Source organism: Equus przewalskii, chromosome X, assembly GCF_037783145.1.
Source record: "Equus przewalskii isolate Varuska chromosome X, EquPr2, whole genome shotgun sequence".
NCBI classification, from domain to species: Eukaryota; Metazoa; Chordata; class Mammalia; order Perissodactyla; family Equidae; genus Equus; species Equus przewalskii.
Window position 1 is genome coordinate 124,311,401 of NC_091863.1, and position 16,155 is coordinate 124,327,555.

Consider the following 16,155-nt stretch of genomic DNA (forward strand, 5'->3'; position numbering starts at 1 on the left):
GTTTATCCTTCATTCATAAAGGGCCTGGCTCATGGTAGGCTTTGTGGGTGTGGATGAAGCACTGCTTCATTGGGAATCACTCCAGTGCATGCAAAGGTAGGAACAAACACGGTTGTTAGATGTCAGAAAAGACGCCAAAGAATAATTAATTGTGTCTGTATAACACACTTGCCCTCAAAGAGTTGTAGTTGTGGGCAATGCTGGGGAAGTCCTTGGGCATAGAAACCTCAGAAGAGTCCTTAGGATTTTGTTATGTAGACTGAAGCTTTCAAAATGTTTGAGTGGAGTGGCGAGATTCTAATCAAAGGTGGCTTTCGGGAAAGGTTGGTACAATGGGAGTGATATTTATTAGAATCAGGCCAGTGACTCCAGAAGCAGACACAAAACAAGTCCCCTTCAGGGGCCAGGAAGCTCGCTGGGATGCTGGGACCAGAGAGGCACCGAGGCCAAAGCCCCATGGTGGCGTCTAGGTCCCAGGTTCGCTTGTATTCGAAAGGAGATCGGGTCACTTCGAAGGCCCTTCTGAAGAGTGCTCCCTGTTCTATGGTGAGAGTGGGGTCCGACTCGGTCCTGGATTCCCAGGGTCTCCAGCCCTGCCCACCCACAACATCCACGAGACGCTTTTTCGCAGGACTCTGTATTGTCCTTTCCGCAGAGCCAGCTTCTCCCCCGCGGCTCTTCCAGCCTTGTCACTCACCTGCACGCAACCAATCAGCACCCAAAGGCTGGGGGACTCTGGTCAGGGAGAAGGGGCCGGGTACTTCCTGCGCGCCAATGAACGCGCAGACTCACAAGGGAGGGGCGGGCTTGCAGGTGCAAGCGAGCCAATCACGGGCCCCCGGCGGCTGGCGGTTGGAGAAGCAGTTAGTCGCGCGCTTGCTTCCCCAAGATGGCGGCGGCTAAGGACAGTTGTGGTTTAGGTGAAGTGGCAGCAGGGAACGGACGGCGGCTCCACCTAGGGATTCCTGAAGCCGTGTTTGTGGTAAGGGCGCGCTGGTCCTCGGCATCTTGATGCTAGGCCGCGGGCCACCCCTTCCTTCACGGCCCTTACTCTGGCCTCGACTGTTGGGAAAATGAGTTGAACTAAAGGACCTGGCAGGGAGTGCTCCGTCCTCTATCTCCCTCCGCGCCTCAACGGACTGAGCTGTACTGGGAACTGCCGGGGGGGAAACGTGGTCCGAGAAGGCTCGAGAAGAGAAGGGGGCGCCGGGCGGGAGGATTGGGGAGTCGGAGCGGAGTGGGGGGCGGGGTGGTCTGAGGGACCGCCCCGGCCACCGGGGTTCGTCCCCTGCTGCCTGGAAAAGGGGAAGCGGTGAGAAACTCGAGACTCAGCCTAAGTGCTGGAGAGACCGACAGATAAATGGTGACTTAGGATACAATGAGTAGGCAGAATGGCTCCTGCTAAGGTTTGAAAATAGGAAAAGACAGTCTGTTGAAGGAGAGCAGCGGTTTGTTGCCTTAGAGGAATGGAATAAGAGGCTGATGGGAAAGTGGGATAGGGTGAGAATGTGAAGTCCTTGTGTGTTCTGCTAAGGAATTGAGGCTTTATCCAATAGGCAACGGGCTGTCGTTAGAAGGTGTCTAAATAAAGCCGTGATATAATGTTTCGTCTAATTCAGGAGAATAAGTGGTTTTAGGTACATCATTCTAACAACTTAGTAGAAAATGAGTCGTGTGGAGTTGAGACAGGAGGCAGGGAATGCAATTTGGAGGCTTCATAGAACAGGTAGACCAAGCCAAGTCCAAACAAAGAGAAGCAAGGAGATGCTTTCAATCCTGTCTTTGCTCTAGGCTAATCTAGAAAAAGTATTTGAGAACTATTTGAATAATGACAGAAAACCTCACTGGCCTTCCAGGCCGGTATCATCTGTCTTTCCCGAATCAATTCTTAATGGAATTTTCTCGGCCTTTTGGTTTGTACCTCTGTTGCCTTATCTCTGTCTTTTTGTTAATCATGTCTTACATCCTTCAAAAGACCCATTTGTTTTATTGATTACTTAGAATGTATTTTATTTAGAGTGTATTCTTTTATATACACTCTATATTGCATATTTGCATTTGGTGATTCAATTTTGTAGTTATTTTCTTTAGTCATTTTGCGTTTTCTCCCCAAGCTGTGCCATTTGTTTCTTTATGTTCATCTGCGAACTAATTGTATCAACAGATAATTTTTGTTGAGTGCCAGGGACTTTGCTCATGCTTTAACAAAACTCTAGGAGGTAGATACTGTTATCGTTCCCGTTTTGTAGATGATGAAACTGAGGCACAGAGCCCTTTAGTAACTTGTCCCGTGTCACACAGGGTGTGAGTGAGTTATCCAGGATTTGAACTTGGGCAATCTGTGGGGCTCCAGAGCCTCTACTTACACATCCTGCTCTGCCACTGGGAGGAAAGTGAGGTAGTTATCTTGCTCATTATCATTTCTCCTGGTCCTTGCACAGTCCTGACACATAGGATAAGCTCCTAACTGGATGTCGAATTGAATTTCCATAGTGCCTTAAATACTACATTCAGGGTGCTCAGCTACAGATGACTCCAAAAGTAATTCAGGAGGATAAACTTTGAGGGCTTTATAAAGTTTTATCTTAAAATGTTATGGGTTATTTTTTTCTAGACCTTAAAATTTTTGCCAATATGATGTAGTAAGCAATCCAAATTTTACGTAATTATTTTTATGTTCCCAAACTAATGGGAATTGCATGGTATTGTAGAAAGAACATTGGCATCTAAATAGACCAGGATTTGAATTCTGCCTCTACTTCCCAGTTGCTGCTTAGTCTTGAGCATATTATTTTATCACTTTGAGCCTCAGTTTCTTTAATTGGAATAGGAATAACAATACTTACAGAGTTGCTATGGGAGATGGAGAATGTGCTTTCAGTATTGCAAGTAGACGCTTAATATATGTTAGTTTCTGTGATGATAGGAGGCAGTATACCATACTGGTTACAAGTTAGACCTCACCCTTGCCCCTTTCCCCATTCCCACTGGTGCAGTAATTTGCTTTTCTCCCCCTTGTCCATTTACTGACCTCTTCATCTCTAGAATTTCATATCTAGTTCAGATATGATCTCCCTGTAGTTTTTCCTGACCACTACCCCAAGATGGTTTTCTTGGTACTTTCATCTATTCGCTTAGCACATTGTGTTATAGATATAGCTATGTTTGTTGAGCACTTCCTAGCTGTCACGTACTCTTCTAAGCATTTTACACATGCTAACTCATTTAATCCCCTGTGGGGAAAAGGTACTTTTTTTTCATTTTAGAGATAAGGAAATTGAGGAAAAGAGAGAGGTTAAATAACTTACCCAAGGTCAACACGTCTATTATGTGATGAAGCCAGAATTCAAACCAGGCAGCCTCTGTCTCTTAACCGAAATCCTATTCTGCTATAGTTAATTCTCCTTGTTAGACCCTAAGCTCCTCATAACAGGTACCATGTGCTGGAAACTTTGACTTATTTCTCTTTCCTGCAGTGGCCCTTCTAGGAAGACAGTATCTCCAGTTTACATACAGAGCTCAGCCGTTGCCTCAGCCTCACCTTTTCAGTTACTTTTACTGTCTCTAGCTTGATGGCTTCATAGTTGACTCCGTTGTTGTGTTTCTCTTTTTCTCCTTGCCTTGTTTCAGCTAAAATATTCCCTCGTAGCTAGTAAGCATGGATAAAATTAATGGTGTAGAGATCCCAGAAACTGTAAGATAATTGAATTTAACTTACTTGCAGTGAAAAACTAAAGTTCTTTAAAGTACTAGAAGGCTGTTATAGAATCTCCTTAAAGTTTCCATGTATTTTCATCTTGTTTTTGGTTCTTATCTAATTAACTAGCTTTTCTTCAAGGATCAGCATATAGTATACATTTAAAAAATGCTTTTCAGTTTTACTGCTTTTCTCTTGCTTAATTATTCCTGTTACAAACTATTGTTCTGTTTGCCTTTTAAGTTTACTTTATTTCAACCACTTGATACTTGAGGAGGCACTTGTGGCTTGCCTTGGGAACCTAATGACCATATTTAGCATGATTTCTATGGCAGAACTTGTTGAGTTAATAATTTAAGTAATAAAATCGATAATTTTAGCCCCCAACCTGTTGAAGCGTTTTGTGGCTAGGGCACATGACTGGGCAATGTGTTTGATTCTTGGTAATTTTCATATTTACTACTAGGGCTGCATGGAGGATGCATAAAGCAGGCAAGGTCATCTTTCTTTCCCAATATACATAAAAATAAGAAAAGGAAGGTAGAGGAATAATAAATTAGCTATATAATGTATGTGCACTGTCTAAAATGGTCTCTAACTTTTTATAACTACTTTTTTAGTTAAAAACCATCCTGTGGAGAAAATGAAACACAAACCTTTTTATGTTTTAAAGATAAAGCTAAAGCAGTCAAATATCATATTAGAAGTATGAATTCTAAAATTTGTAATGTGTTATTTTTTATATTAAAGGAGGATGTAGATTCCTTTATGAAACAGCCTGGGAATGAGACTGCAGATACAGTGCTAAAGAAACTAGATGAACAATACCAGAAGTATAAGTTTATGGAACTCAACCTTGCTCAAAAGAAAAGGAGGTAAGTGTAAAAACTTCCAAGATTTAAAAAAATTTTTTTTTTGAGGGAGATTAGCTCTGAGCTAACTACTAGCAATCCTCCTCTTTTTGCTGAGGAAGACTGGCCCTGAGCTAACATCCATGCCCATCTTTCTCTACTTTATACGTGGGACGCCTACCATAGCATGGCTTTTGCCAAGTGGTGCCATGTCCACGCCCAGGATCTGAACCGGTGAACCCCGGGCCGCTGAGAAGCAGAACATGTGAACTTAACCGCTGTGCCACTGGACTGGCCGATTTTTTTAATTAATCTTGTATGGCTTACACTTTTAAAAAAAATCGAGACATAATTTACATACACTAAAATGTCCCAATGTTGAATGTTCAGTTTGGTGAATTTTGACAAATATATCCACTTTTGTAATCATTGCTGAGATCAGCATGATAGAACAATTTCTATTGCCCCAGGAAGTTCTTTTCCCTCCTTTCTAGCCAACCCTGCTCACTGCCAGAGACAGCCACTGTTCTGATTATTTTCACCATAAATTAGTTTTGTCTGTTCTTGAATTTCATATAAATGGAAGCACATAGTAACTAGTATTTTAGGTTACCCTTCTTACACTTAGTATAATGCTTTTGAGAGTCATTGATGGTGTTGTGTGTTTATCAGTAAATTAGTTTCTTTTTGTTGCTGAGTCATGTTCCATTGTACGTGGACGTACCTCAATTTTTATCGATTTGCCTGTTGATGGACATTTGGGTTGTTTCCCCATTTGGTTTTGAGTCTGTGTGTGGGCATATGTTTTCATTTTTCCTGGGTAATTACCTAGGGGTGGAATTGCTGACTTGTATGGTAAGTGTATGTTCAATTTTATGGAAAACTGCCAGAAGTCCCCCAAGGTCACTATACCATATTATACTCCCACTGGCAATGTATGAAAGTTCCGGTTGTTCCACATCCTCGCCAGCACTTGGTATTGTGAGTCTAAAGATGGTTTTGAAAGCATAATAGAATGAATATTGACCTTATTCCAAAGCTTTTAGGTTCATAACATATTAGATGTCTAATTCATTCTTCTCATTTTGCCAATGATATGAGAGACCCACAGAGTTTATGATTTTTCCAAGATTTCATAGCTAATAGGCATAGGACAAAGGTATTCTTGCTCTCAATCCTTTTATTTCCCTGTATTTTTACAGTAGCTTATAAAGTCAATTCATTGTAATAAATATTTCTGGATGTCTGCTATGCACATGTGCCAGCATTCTTCTGTCAGTTGAACATGAAATTCCTAGTAGGTGCCAGATGCTATTTTGGGTGAAATAAGGTGCAGTATCATCTGTTTTCAACAAGGACACTTTCTAGGGGCATGATGGGTATATAAATAAAATAAGTACACAAAGTACGCAAAGCAGTCAGGGTGCTTTGGTACAAAGTAATGAGTTAGCAAGGGGAAGGCATGATCTGGAGGGGGCAGGGAGGTTCAGGGGAACCTTCTAAGAGGACCAGATGGTTGTGTAGAATTTCGAAGGCTGGTTATGAATTTGGAGGCAGAAGAGATGGAGAAGACTGGATGGAGCAGTTTTGGGGGAATATCAGGAGTTCAATCTGTACCCATTTGAGGTGGACATCCACGTGGAGATGTTAAGTAGGCAGTTAAATATATGAGTCTGAATTTTGGGAGTGATTTGGGCTGGAAATAAAAACTGGGGGTCATTTAAACCAGAGAAGTGAATGAGCTTCATCACCAAGGGAGGGCATGTAGGTGAAGAGAAGATCAAAGATCTGGGCACTGCAACAGTAAGAAGTTAGGGAGAAGAGAGATAACCAGCAAAAAAGACTGAAGAGAGGCTGCCAGTGAGGTCAGGAAAACCAGGAGATTGTGGGCTTCTGGAAGCCAAGCTAAGGAAATATATCACAAAGGAGGGAATGATCGCTTGTGTCAAATACTACTGATGGCTCCAGTAAGATAAAGACTGAGAATGGATTTGAAATTAGCAAAGTGGAAGTCATTGATGTTCTGGATGGAAACACTATTGGTCCAGTGGTTTAAAAGAGAATGATGGAATGATGGAGACAGTGAATATGGAAAACTTTTTTGAAGAATTTTCCCATTTTAGTAGTGGGTTGGTTGTCTTTTTTTATTTGTAGGAGTTCTTTATATATTGGATACTAATCCTTTTAGGTTATATATGTGAGATATTTTTCTTCCTTTTGTAATTTGGCTTTTTTCTTTCATTATGCTTTCTTTTGCCCAGTAGTTCTTAATTTAAATGTTTTCAGTCAAAGTTGCCCTAAATAGTTATTGCTTTTTGTGTCTTCTTTAAGAAATCCTATCCTATATTTCATATTTAAAAAGACAAACTCCTATATTTTCTTTTAAAAGTTGTAAAATTTTGCTTTTCACATTTAACTTCTTAATCCGTCAGAAATTTATTTTTATGTATGGTATGTGGTAGGCTTCTGATTTCTTCTTTTTTTTATGGGTATGTCATGGACATACTCTTTTTTTTTTTTTTTTTTTTATTAATGTTATGATAGATTACAACCTTGTGAGATTTCAGTTGTACATTTTTGTTAGTCATGTTGTGGGTACACCACTTCCCCCTCCGTACCCTCCCCCCACCCCCCCTTTTCCCTGGTAACCACCGATCAGATCTCCTTCTCAATATGCTAATTTCCACCTATGAGTGGAGTCATATAGAGTTCGTCTTTCTCTGACTGACTTATTTCGCTTAACATAATGCCCTCGAGGTCCATCCACATTGTTGTGAATGGGCCAATTTCGTCTTTTTTTATGGCTGAGTAGTATTCCATTGTGTATATATACCACATCTTCTTTATCCAATCATCAGTTTCTGGGCATGTAGGCTGGTTCCACGTCTTGGCTATTGTAAATAATGCTGCGATGAACATAGGGGTGCAACGGACTCTTGAGATATCTGATATCAGGTTCTTAGGATAGATACCCAGTAATGGGATGGCTGGGTCATAGGGTATTTCTATTTTTAACTTTTTGAGACATCTCCATACTGTTTTCCATAGTGGCTGTACCAGTTTGCATTCCCACCAACAGTGTATGAGGGTTCCTCTTTCTCCACAACCTCTCCAACATTTGTCGTTCTTGGTTTTGGATGTTTTTGCCAATCTAACGGGGGTAAGGTGATATCTTAGTGTAGTTTTGATTTGCATTTCCCTGATGATTAGCGATGATGAACATCTTTTCATGTGTCTATTGGCCATATTCATATCTTCTTTTGAGAAATGTCTGTTCATGTCCTCTGCCCATTTTTTGATCGGGTTGTTTGTTTTTTTGTTGTTAAGCAGTGTGAGTTCTTTGTATATTATGGAGATTAACCCTTTGTCGGATAAGTGGCTTGTAAATATTTTTTCCCAATTAGTGAGCTGTTTTTTTGTTTCAATCCTGTTTTCCCTTGCCTTGAAGAAGCTCTTTAGTCTGATGAAGTCCCATTTGTTTATTCTTTCTATTGTTTCCCTCAACTGAGGAGTTACAGTGTCCGAAAAGATTCTTTTGAAACTGATGTCAAAGAGTGTACTGCCTATATTCTCTTCCAAAAGACTTATTGTCTCAGGCCTAATCTTTAGGTCTTTGATCCATTTTGAGTTTATTTTGGTGTGTGGTGAAAAAGAATGGTCAATTTTCAATCTTTTGCATGTGGCTGTCCAGTTTTCCCAGCACCATTTGTTGAAGAGACTTTCTTTTCTCCATTGTAGGCCCTCTGCTCCTTTGTCGAAGATTAGCTGTCCATAGATGTGTGGTTTTATCTCTGGGCTTTCAATTCTGTTCCATTGATCTGTGGACCTGTTTTTGTACCAGTACCATGCTGTTTTGATCACTGTAGCTTTGTAGTATGTTTTGAAATCGGGGATTGTGATTCCGCCGGCTTTGTTTTTCTTGCTCAGGATTGCTTTAGCAATTCGCGGTCTTTTGTTGCCCCATATGAATTTTAGGATTGTTTGTTCAATTTCTGTGAAGAATGTTCTTGGGATTCTGATTGGGATAGCATTGAATCTGTATATTGCTTTAGGTAGTATGGACATTTTAACTATGTTTATTCTTCCAATCCATGTGCAAGGAATGTTTTTCCATCTCTTTATGTCATCGCCTATTTCTTTCAAGAAAGTCTTGTAGTTTTCATTGTATAGATCCTTCACTTCCTTGGTTAAGTTTATCCCAAGGTATTTTATTCTTTTCGTTGCGATTGTGAATGGGATAGAGTTCTTGAGTTCTTTTTCTGTTAGTTTATTGTTAGTGTATAGAAATGCTACTGATTTATGCACGTTAATTTTATACCCTGCTACTTTGCTGTAGTTGTTGATTATTTCTAATAGTTTTTCTGTGGATTCTTTGGGGTTTTCTATGTATAAGATCATGTCGTCTGCAAACAACGAGAGTTTTACTTCTTCGTTACCTATTTGGATTCCTTTTATTTCTTTTTCCTGCCGAATTGCTCTGGCCAGCACCTCCAGAACTATGTTGAATAGGAGTGGTGAAAGTGGGCACCCTTGTCTTGTTCCTGTCCTCAGAGGGATGGCTTTCAGCTTTTGTCCATTGAGTATGATGTTGGCTGTGGGTCTATCATATATGGCCTTTATTATGTTGAGGTACTTTCCTTCTATACCCATTTTACTGAGGGTTTTTATCATAAATGGGTGTTGGATCTTGTCGAATGCTTTCTCTGCATCTATTGAGATGATCATGTGGTTTTTGGTTTTCATTTTGTTGATGTAGTGTATCACGTTGATTGACTTGCGGATGTTGAACCATCCCTGTGTCCCTGGTATAAATCCCACTTGATCATGGTGTATAATCTTTTTGATGTATTGCTGTAATCGGTTTGCCAAAATTTTGTTGAGGATTTTTGCATCTATGTTCATCAGTGATATCGGCCTGTAGTTCTCCTTCTTTGTGTTGTCCTTGTCAGGTTTGGGGATCAGAGTGATGTTGGCTTCATAGAATGTGTTAGGGAGTTCTCCATCTTTCTCAATTTTCTGGAACAGTTTGAGGAGAATAGGTATTAAGTCTTCTTTGAATGTTTGGTAGAATTCTCCAGAGAAGCCGTCTGGTCCTGGACTCTTATTTTTGGGGAGGTTTTTGATTACCGTTTCTATTTCCTTACTTGTGATTGGTCTATTCAGATTCTCCATTTCTTCCTGATTCAGTTTGGGGACATGGACATACTCTTTGACTTGGTACCATTTAATTTAAATTTTTTTTGAGGTATACTTTTTTTGGTTTGTTTTTGTTTTGGTGAGGAAGCTTGGCCCTGAGCTCACATCTGTTGCCAATCTTCCTCTTTTTTCCCTCCCCAAAGCCCCAGTACATAGTTGTATATCCTAGTTGTAAATTCTTCTAGTTCTTCTGTGTGGGACACCACCTCAGCATGGCTTGATGAGCACTGTGTAAGTCTGTGCCCAGGATCCGAACCAGTGAACCCTGGGCCGCTCAAGCAGAGTGCATGAACCATGTGGCCATGGGGCCGGCCCCTCACCATTTAGTTTTAATGTGGTCCAAGTTAATCTTTTTTCTTAATGGTTAGTGCTTTTTGTATCCTGTTTAAGAAATATTTGCCTGTCCCAAGTTCAAGAAGATATCCTCTTAATGTTTTATTCTCAAAGCTTTATTGTTTTATCTTTCACATTTAGACTTATAATCCATGAGTTATTCAGAAATATGTTGCTCAATTTCAAAGGAATTGTGGGATTTTCAAGCATGTTTCTTTGTTCTCTCTATTTATTATAGATTGATAGTTGGATTTACAATTTTGATCATATTCAGGGTGTATTTGTGGGGTGTTTTTTGGCAACACTGCTTCATAGATTTGTGTACTGTTCTTCCATTAAGAGGCAGATGGTATCTACTTATCTCTTTTTATGATACTCAATGCCTAGATCCATTAATTATGAGTTGCAAAATGATAATGTTCTGATTCAGTTATTTCTTTTTTACTGATTAATAAGCTGTCATACTTCCATAAAGAGAACCGTCCCCTCACGTACTATTTGGTAAAAGTGGCCGCAGGAAATCAGCTCACCTCTCAGTTTCTTCCCTTGCAGGAATCTTAGCCCTGTAGTTCCTATCACCTTATCAGCTCCGTGCTGCCTGCCAACAAAGGATGGATTTATTTTCTCTGGCCATTTGAGCAATTAGAAGTGGGAGTGCTGGTCTGCTGCCATCTTAACGTGAAACAACTTCTGTCCTTTTTTTACGAACTTTTTAGTCTGTTTTATTGGATGCGTGTCATTTGAAAATTATTATGCCTTCTTGGTGAATTTAACCCTATTAAAATAATGTGTATTGTTACAAAGTCTATTTTGTTGGATTCTTACAGCTGTCCCAGCTTTCTTGTGGCTAACAGTTTCTTGGCGTATCTTTTCCAGTCCCTTTATGTTCAGCCTACTTATTATATATATTTAAGAGTGTTCCATGTAAATAATATAGGGTTATTGCTTTTAAATCCAGCAAGTCAGGGCCCAGGCTAAGGTATACAGCTGATATCAGCATCTGCTTCATGATGCCTACTTCTCTCTGGTCTTCACCGCTCAGTTCAAAGCCTTTTCCAGTTGTTTTCTCTTTTATTTTTTTCTGGAATTTCCCTCACCTCTGTGATAGCAGCTACGCAACAAAAACTGTTTTTGTGCATGAGCAAGTTTTGTAGCAGATGGCTCTGTTTAGATTGGATACTAACCTTTTTCTTTACAGATGTTGTAAATCTTTTCTTGCAGCCTGTCATTTACCTTTAACTTTACCCTCAGCTGTGTAAAAGTTCTTTAGTATTTCGTGATTCTCTTGTGGTGATCTCTTTAACACGTAAATTGTATGCCTTTTATCTATCATCTGTTAATTTTTTTTCCTTCTCTCCTTCTGTGATTCTTGTCAATACGGATGCTGATGCTTCTAATTCTGTCTTCTATTTCTCTTTATTATTTCCTCTCTTCTGCTGACTTTGGTACTTTGTCTTTTGGCAGTTAGCTGGATATCCATGAGCTCTTTATTTCAACCATTACGTTTTTTTATACCTAGTAGTTTTCATTGGTTCTTATTACAGCTATTTGTTTATTCTTACTATTACCAATATCCTGTCTTTTGTCTTTGAGGTATTTTTAAATTGGTATATAATCTTATCTTTTAGTATGTAATTTTGTTTCATCTGATAGAGGTTGTTGAGTTTATTGTCTTTATTTTATTGTACTTGAGTTTAGCAAATTATCATTTCTTTTCCCTGTAAACTCATATTCTCTCTGGGATATCAGTTACTTTGGCCAGTAATGTATGTGAGGGTGGGAGTAATTTAAGTCCTTTCTGGTGGGTAGAGGTAGGAAGAATGCTGCTGGTGTTAAAATCCAGGGCACAGCCATTGGACAAGTGCTGCTTCTCCCCAAGAGGGGCACTGCTGGGGGTCACTACTACCATCTTCTCAGCTCCTCAGCCTGAACTACTCCCTGCCTCTGACCAATTCTACTCTTTTTCTACCCCTACAGTGTTGAGGTAGGTAATGTGCTTCGCCCAGGGCAATTTAGAGGGAGAAAAACACCTAGAAAATTCTCCTTTAGCCTTACTTCTCTTTCGAAGACTTGGTCTACTTCCCGTCTAAGCTACTCTCCCCTCTCATTCCCCTACTCACTGCCAGGACATATAATAACAAAGACCTAGAACTGACCCATTGACAACTATCCATTGACAGGAGAGTGAATAAAGAAGTTGTGTTATATTCATAATTGAATATTATATGGCAGTGAAAATGAGCGAACAAATCTTAGGGACCTAATTGAGTTAAAAAAGCACACCCCAGAAAAATGCATACAATACGAGACCATTTGTATTAAGCTAAGAAACCAGCAAAGGATTTATTGTTTAGGGATACACATAAATATGATGGAACTCTTTGAAAAAGAAAACAAGGGACTGTAAACACTCAGTTCAGGAGAGCTCCTAACTCTTGGGATGGAGCAGGGTAGGGTGGGATGTATTGCTTGGACATCTGCAGTGGCCTTGGCTATCTGGTTCCTAAGTTGCCTGAGTTTGCAGCTGCTCAATTTATTAATATGCTTCATAACTTATACAGTATATGTAATATTTACACATACAAAAATATATCATAGAAATCATTTACTTGACCAAAAAACTTGATATGCACATAATTCTTATGTTGTATGTGTTTCAGATATTTTACAAATGAATACATCTATATCTTTCTAGTATTTACCTATATCAACAGATCATACAAAAATAAGCAAAATTGAGAGACCTACAACATCCATATGGAATTGTAAAGAGCTCATAGAACTAAGTCAAACTAAGTCAAACAAAGTGAATGCTAAGACTATGTTTCTAGATTATTCACTGGACTATATTACCAGATAGTGATACCATTTTTTTTTTTAAGCACTGGACTCGTCTAACACGTTTCTCACCAGGTCAGTAGCACAGGGTGTAATAAAGTTTGCCCTGCTGGCCTCCTTCACATGTGCTGTGGCTTCCTTTATATGATGCATTAAGTACATTTTCATTATATTTAAATTTTGTTTACAAACTGATCAATAATATTTAGTTAAATTTATTTTGAAAGAACCACAGCTTTGTTTTTGTATCTTTAGTTTTTTTTGTTACAAATTACATTGTGATTTGATAGGGACTCCAGAACTATTTCTTGCATTTTTCCATGCACAACATGTTAAAGCCTTGGGCAGCTGCTGCTGCTGCTTCTGCTGAGGAAGATTAGCCCTGAGCTAACATCTGTTTCCAATCTTCCCCTCCCCCCCTTTGTTTTTTTTGCTTGAGGAAGATCAGCCCTGCACTAACATCTGTGCCAGTCTTCCTCCTTTTTGTATATGGGACACTGCCACAGCATGGCTGATGAGTGGTGTAGGTCCACCCCCGGGATCCAAACCTGTGAACATGGGCCACTGAAGTGGAGTGCGCCAAACTTAACCACTATGCCACAGGGCTGGCTCCAAGCAGCTTCTAAATGTCATAAAAAACAGTTACACCTCAGTGACCAAAAAAGAAAATATTTTGTTCTTTCCTTTCTAAGTGACTTTGAGTGTTTTCAGCATATTTTTATCTCTTATTTTCTTGTCAGTGTGGTTGATTTCATTTGGGAGTCAGTTGCCAGTGGTTTTTTTAAGTTACTTTTTAGTAGACTATTTTTTTAGAGCAGTTTTAGGTTCATAGAAAAATTGAGCAGAAGGAACAGAGATTTCCCATATACCCCCTGCCCCTGAAACATGCATAGCCTCCCCCAATATCAGCATTCCCCCCAGAGTGGTACATTTGTTACATTTGAGGAGCCAGTATTGATGTATTATTAACAACTAAAGTCTATAGTTTACCTTAGGGTACTCTCTTGTGTTGTACATTATGTGGGTTTTGACAAATGCATAATGTCATGTATCTGTGATTATAGTATCATACAGAGTAGTTTCACTGCTCTAAGAATTCTCTGTGCTCCACCTGTTCATCCCTCCCTTCCCTCCTAACCTCTGTGACAACCACTGACCTTTTTCCTTTCTCCATAATTTTGCCTTTTCCAGAATGTCTTATGTTTGGAATCATACACTATGTAGCCTTTTCATATTGGCTTCTTTCACTTCATAATATGCTTTTAAGATTCCTCCATGTCTTTTCATGGCTCAGTAGCTCATTTCCTTTTAGCGTTGAATAGTATTCCATTGTCTGAATGTACCACAATTTATTTATCCATTCACCTATGGAAGGATAGCTTGGTTGCTTCCAAGTTTTGGCAATTATGAATAAAGCTGCTGTAAACATCCATGTGTAGGTTTTTGTGTGGAAATACATTTTCACCTCCTTTGGGTAAGTACCAGGGAGCGCAATTGCTGGATGGTATGGTAAGAGTATGTTTACTTTCATGAGAAACTGCCAAACTATCTTTCACAGTGGCTGCACCATTTTGCCTTCCCACCAGCAATGGATGAATGTTCCTGTTCTCCACATCCTCACCAGTGTTTAGTGGTGTCAGTCTTCTGGATTGGGGCCATTCTCATAGGTGGGTGTGTAGTGGTATCTCATTATTTTAATTTGCATTTTTCTGATGACATATGATGTGGAGCATCTGTTCATATGCTTATTTCCCATGTGTATATCTTGTTTGGTGAGGGGTCTGTTGAGGTCTTTGGCCCATTCTTTAGTGAAGTTGTTTCTTTTCTTACTGTTGAGTTCCAAGAGTTCTTTGTAATGTAATATTTTGCATAGCAGTCCTTTACCAGATATATCTTTTGCAAATATTTCCTCCTAGTCTGTGGCTTGTCTTTTTATTCTCTTCACAGTGCCTTTTGCTGAGCAGAAATCTTTTTTAAGTTTTTTTTAAATTTGGTTCATAATAGTTTACATCATTATGAAATTTCAGTTGTACACTATTTCTTGTCTGTCACCACATAAGTGTTCTCCTTCACCCCCTGTGCTCACCCCCCAACCCCCTTGCCCTGGTAACCACTGAACTGTTTTCTTTGTGTGTTTCTTTATATTCCACATATGAGTGAAATCATCTGGTGTTTGTCTTTCTTAGTCTGGCTTTTTTCACTTAGTACATAATACCCTCCAGGTCCATCCATGTTGCCAATGGGGTGATTTTGTCTTTTTTATGGCTGAGTAGTCTTCCATTATATACATACACCACATGTTTATCCAATCATTGGTCACTGGGCACTTGGATTGTTTCCATGTCTTGGCTATTGTGAATAGCGCTGCAATGAACATAGGGGTGCATATGTTACTTTGGATTGTTGATTTCAAGTTGTTTGTGTAGATACCCAGCAAAGGGATAGCTGGGTCATATGGTAGTTCTCTTTTAGTTTTTTAAGGAATCAGCCTCCTACTTTCCATAGTAGCTGCACCAGTTTGCATTCCCACCAGCAGTGTATGAGGGTTCCCTTCTCTGCACACTCTCTCCAACATTTGTTATTTTTAGACTTAGTGATTATACCCATTTTAAAAGGTGTAAGGTGGTATCTTAGTGTAGTTTTGATTTGCATTTCCCTGATGATTAGTGATGTTGAACATCTTTTCATGTGCCTGTTGGCCATTTGTATATCTTCTTTGGAAAAATGTCTGTTCATATCCTCTGCCCATTTTTTGATTGACCTGTTTGTTTTTTTGTTGTTCAGTTGTTTGAGTTCCTTATATATTATGGAGATTAACCCCTTGTCAGATATATGATTGGCAAATATTTTCTCCCAGTTGGTGGGTTGTCTTTTTGTTTTGATCCTAGTTTCTTTTGCCTTGCGGAAGCTCTTTAGTCTGATGAAGTCCCACTTGTTTATTTTTTCTTTTGTTTCCCTTGTCTGAGAAGACATGGTATTCAATCAGATCCTTTTAAGTTTGATGTCAAAAGAGTGTACTACCTATATTATCTTCCAGGAGTTTTATGGTTTCAGGACTTGATCAAGTCTTTGATCCATTTTGAGTTTATTTTTATGTGTGGTGTGAGATAATGGTCTACTTTCCTTCTTTTGCAAGTGGTTGTCCAGATTTCCCAACACCGTTTATTGAAGAGACTATCTTTTCTCCGTTGTATGTTCTTGACACTTTTGTCCAAGGTTAGCTGTCCATAGACGTGTGGT

General features: G+C 39.5%; 1 protein-coding gene across 2 annotated transcripts in view; it reads left to right on the plus strand.

Moving 5' to 3' along the window:
* The window catches only part of VBP1 (VHL binding protein 1), a 67,575-nt gene that overhangs the window by 39,303 nt on the left and 12,117 nt on the right, over nucleotides 1-16,155 (plus strand). Inside the window, exons 1-2 of one of the 2 annotated variants that reach the window (XM_070604653.1) lie at nucleotides 796-982; nucleotides 4,448-4,572. In XM_070604653.1, the coding sequence (XP_070460754.1) occupies nucleotides 890-982; nucleotides 4,448-4,572 (218 nt within the window). In that variant the 5' untranslated portion in view covers nucleotides 796-889. Of the gene's footprint in view, nucleotides 1-795; nucleotides 983-4,447; nucleotides 4,573-16,155 lie in introns of those variants that run through there. The other variant, XM_070604654.1, reaches the window with a different exon arrangement.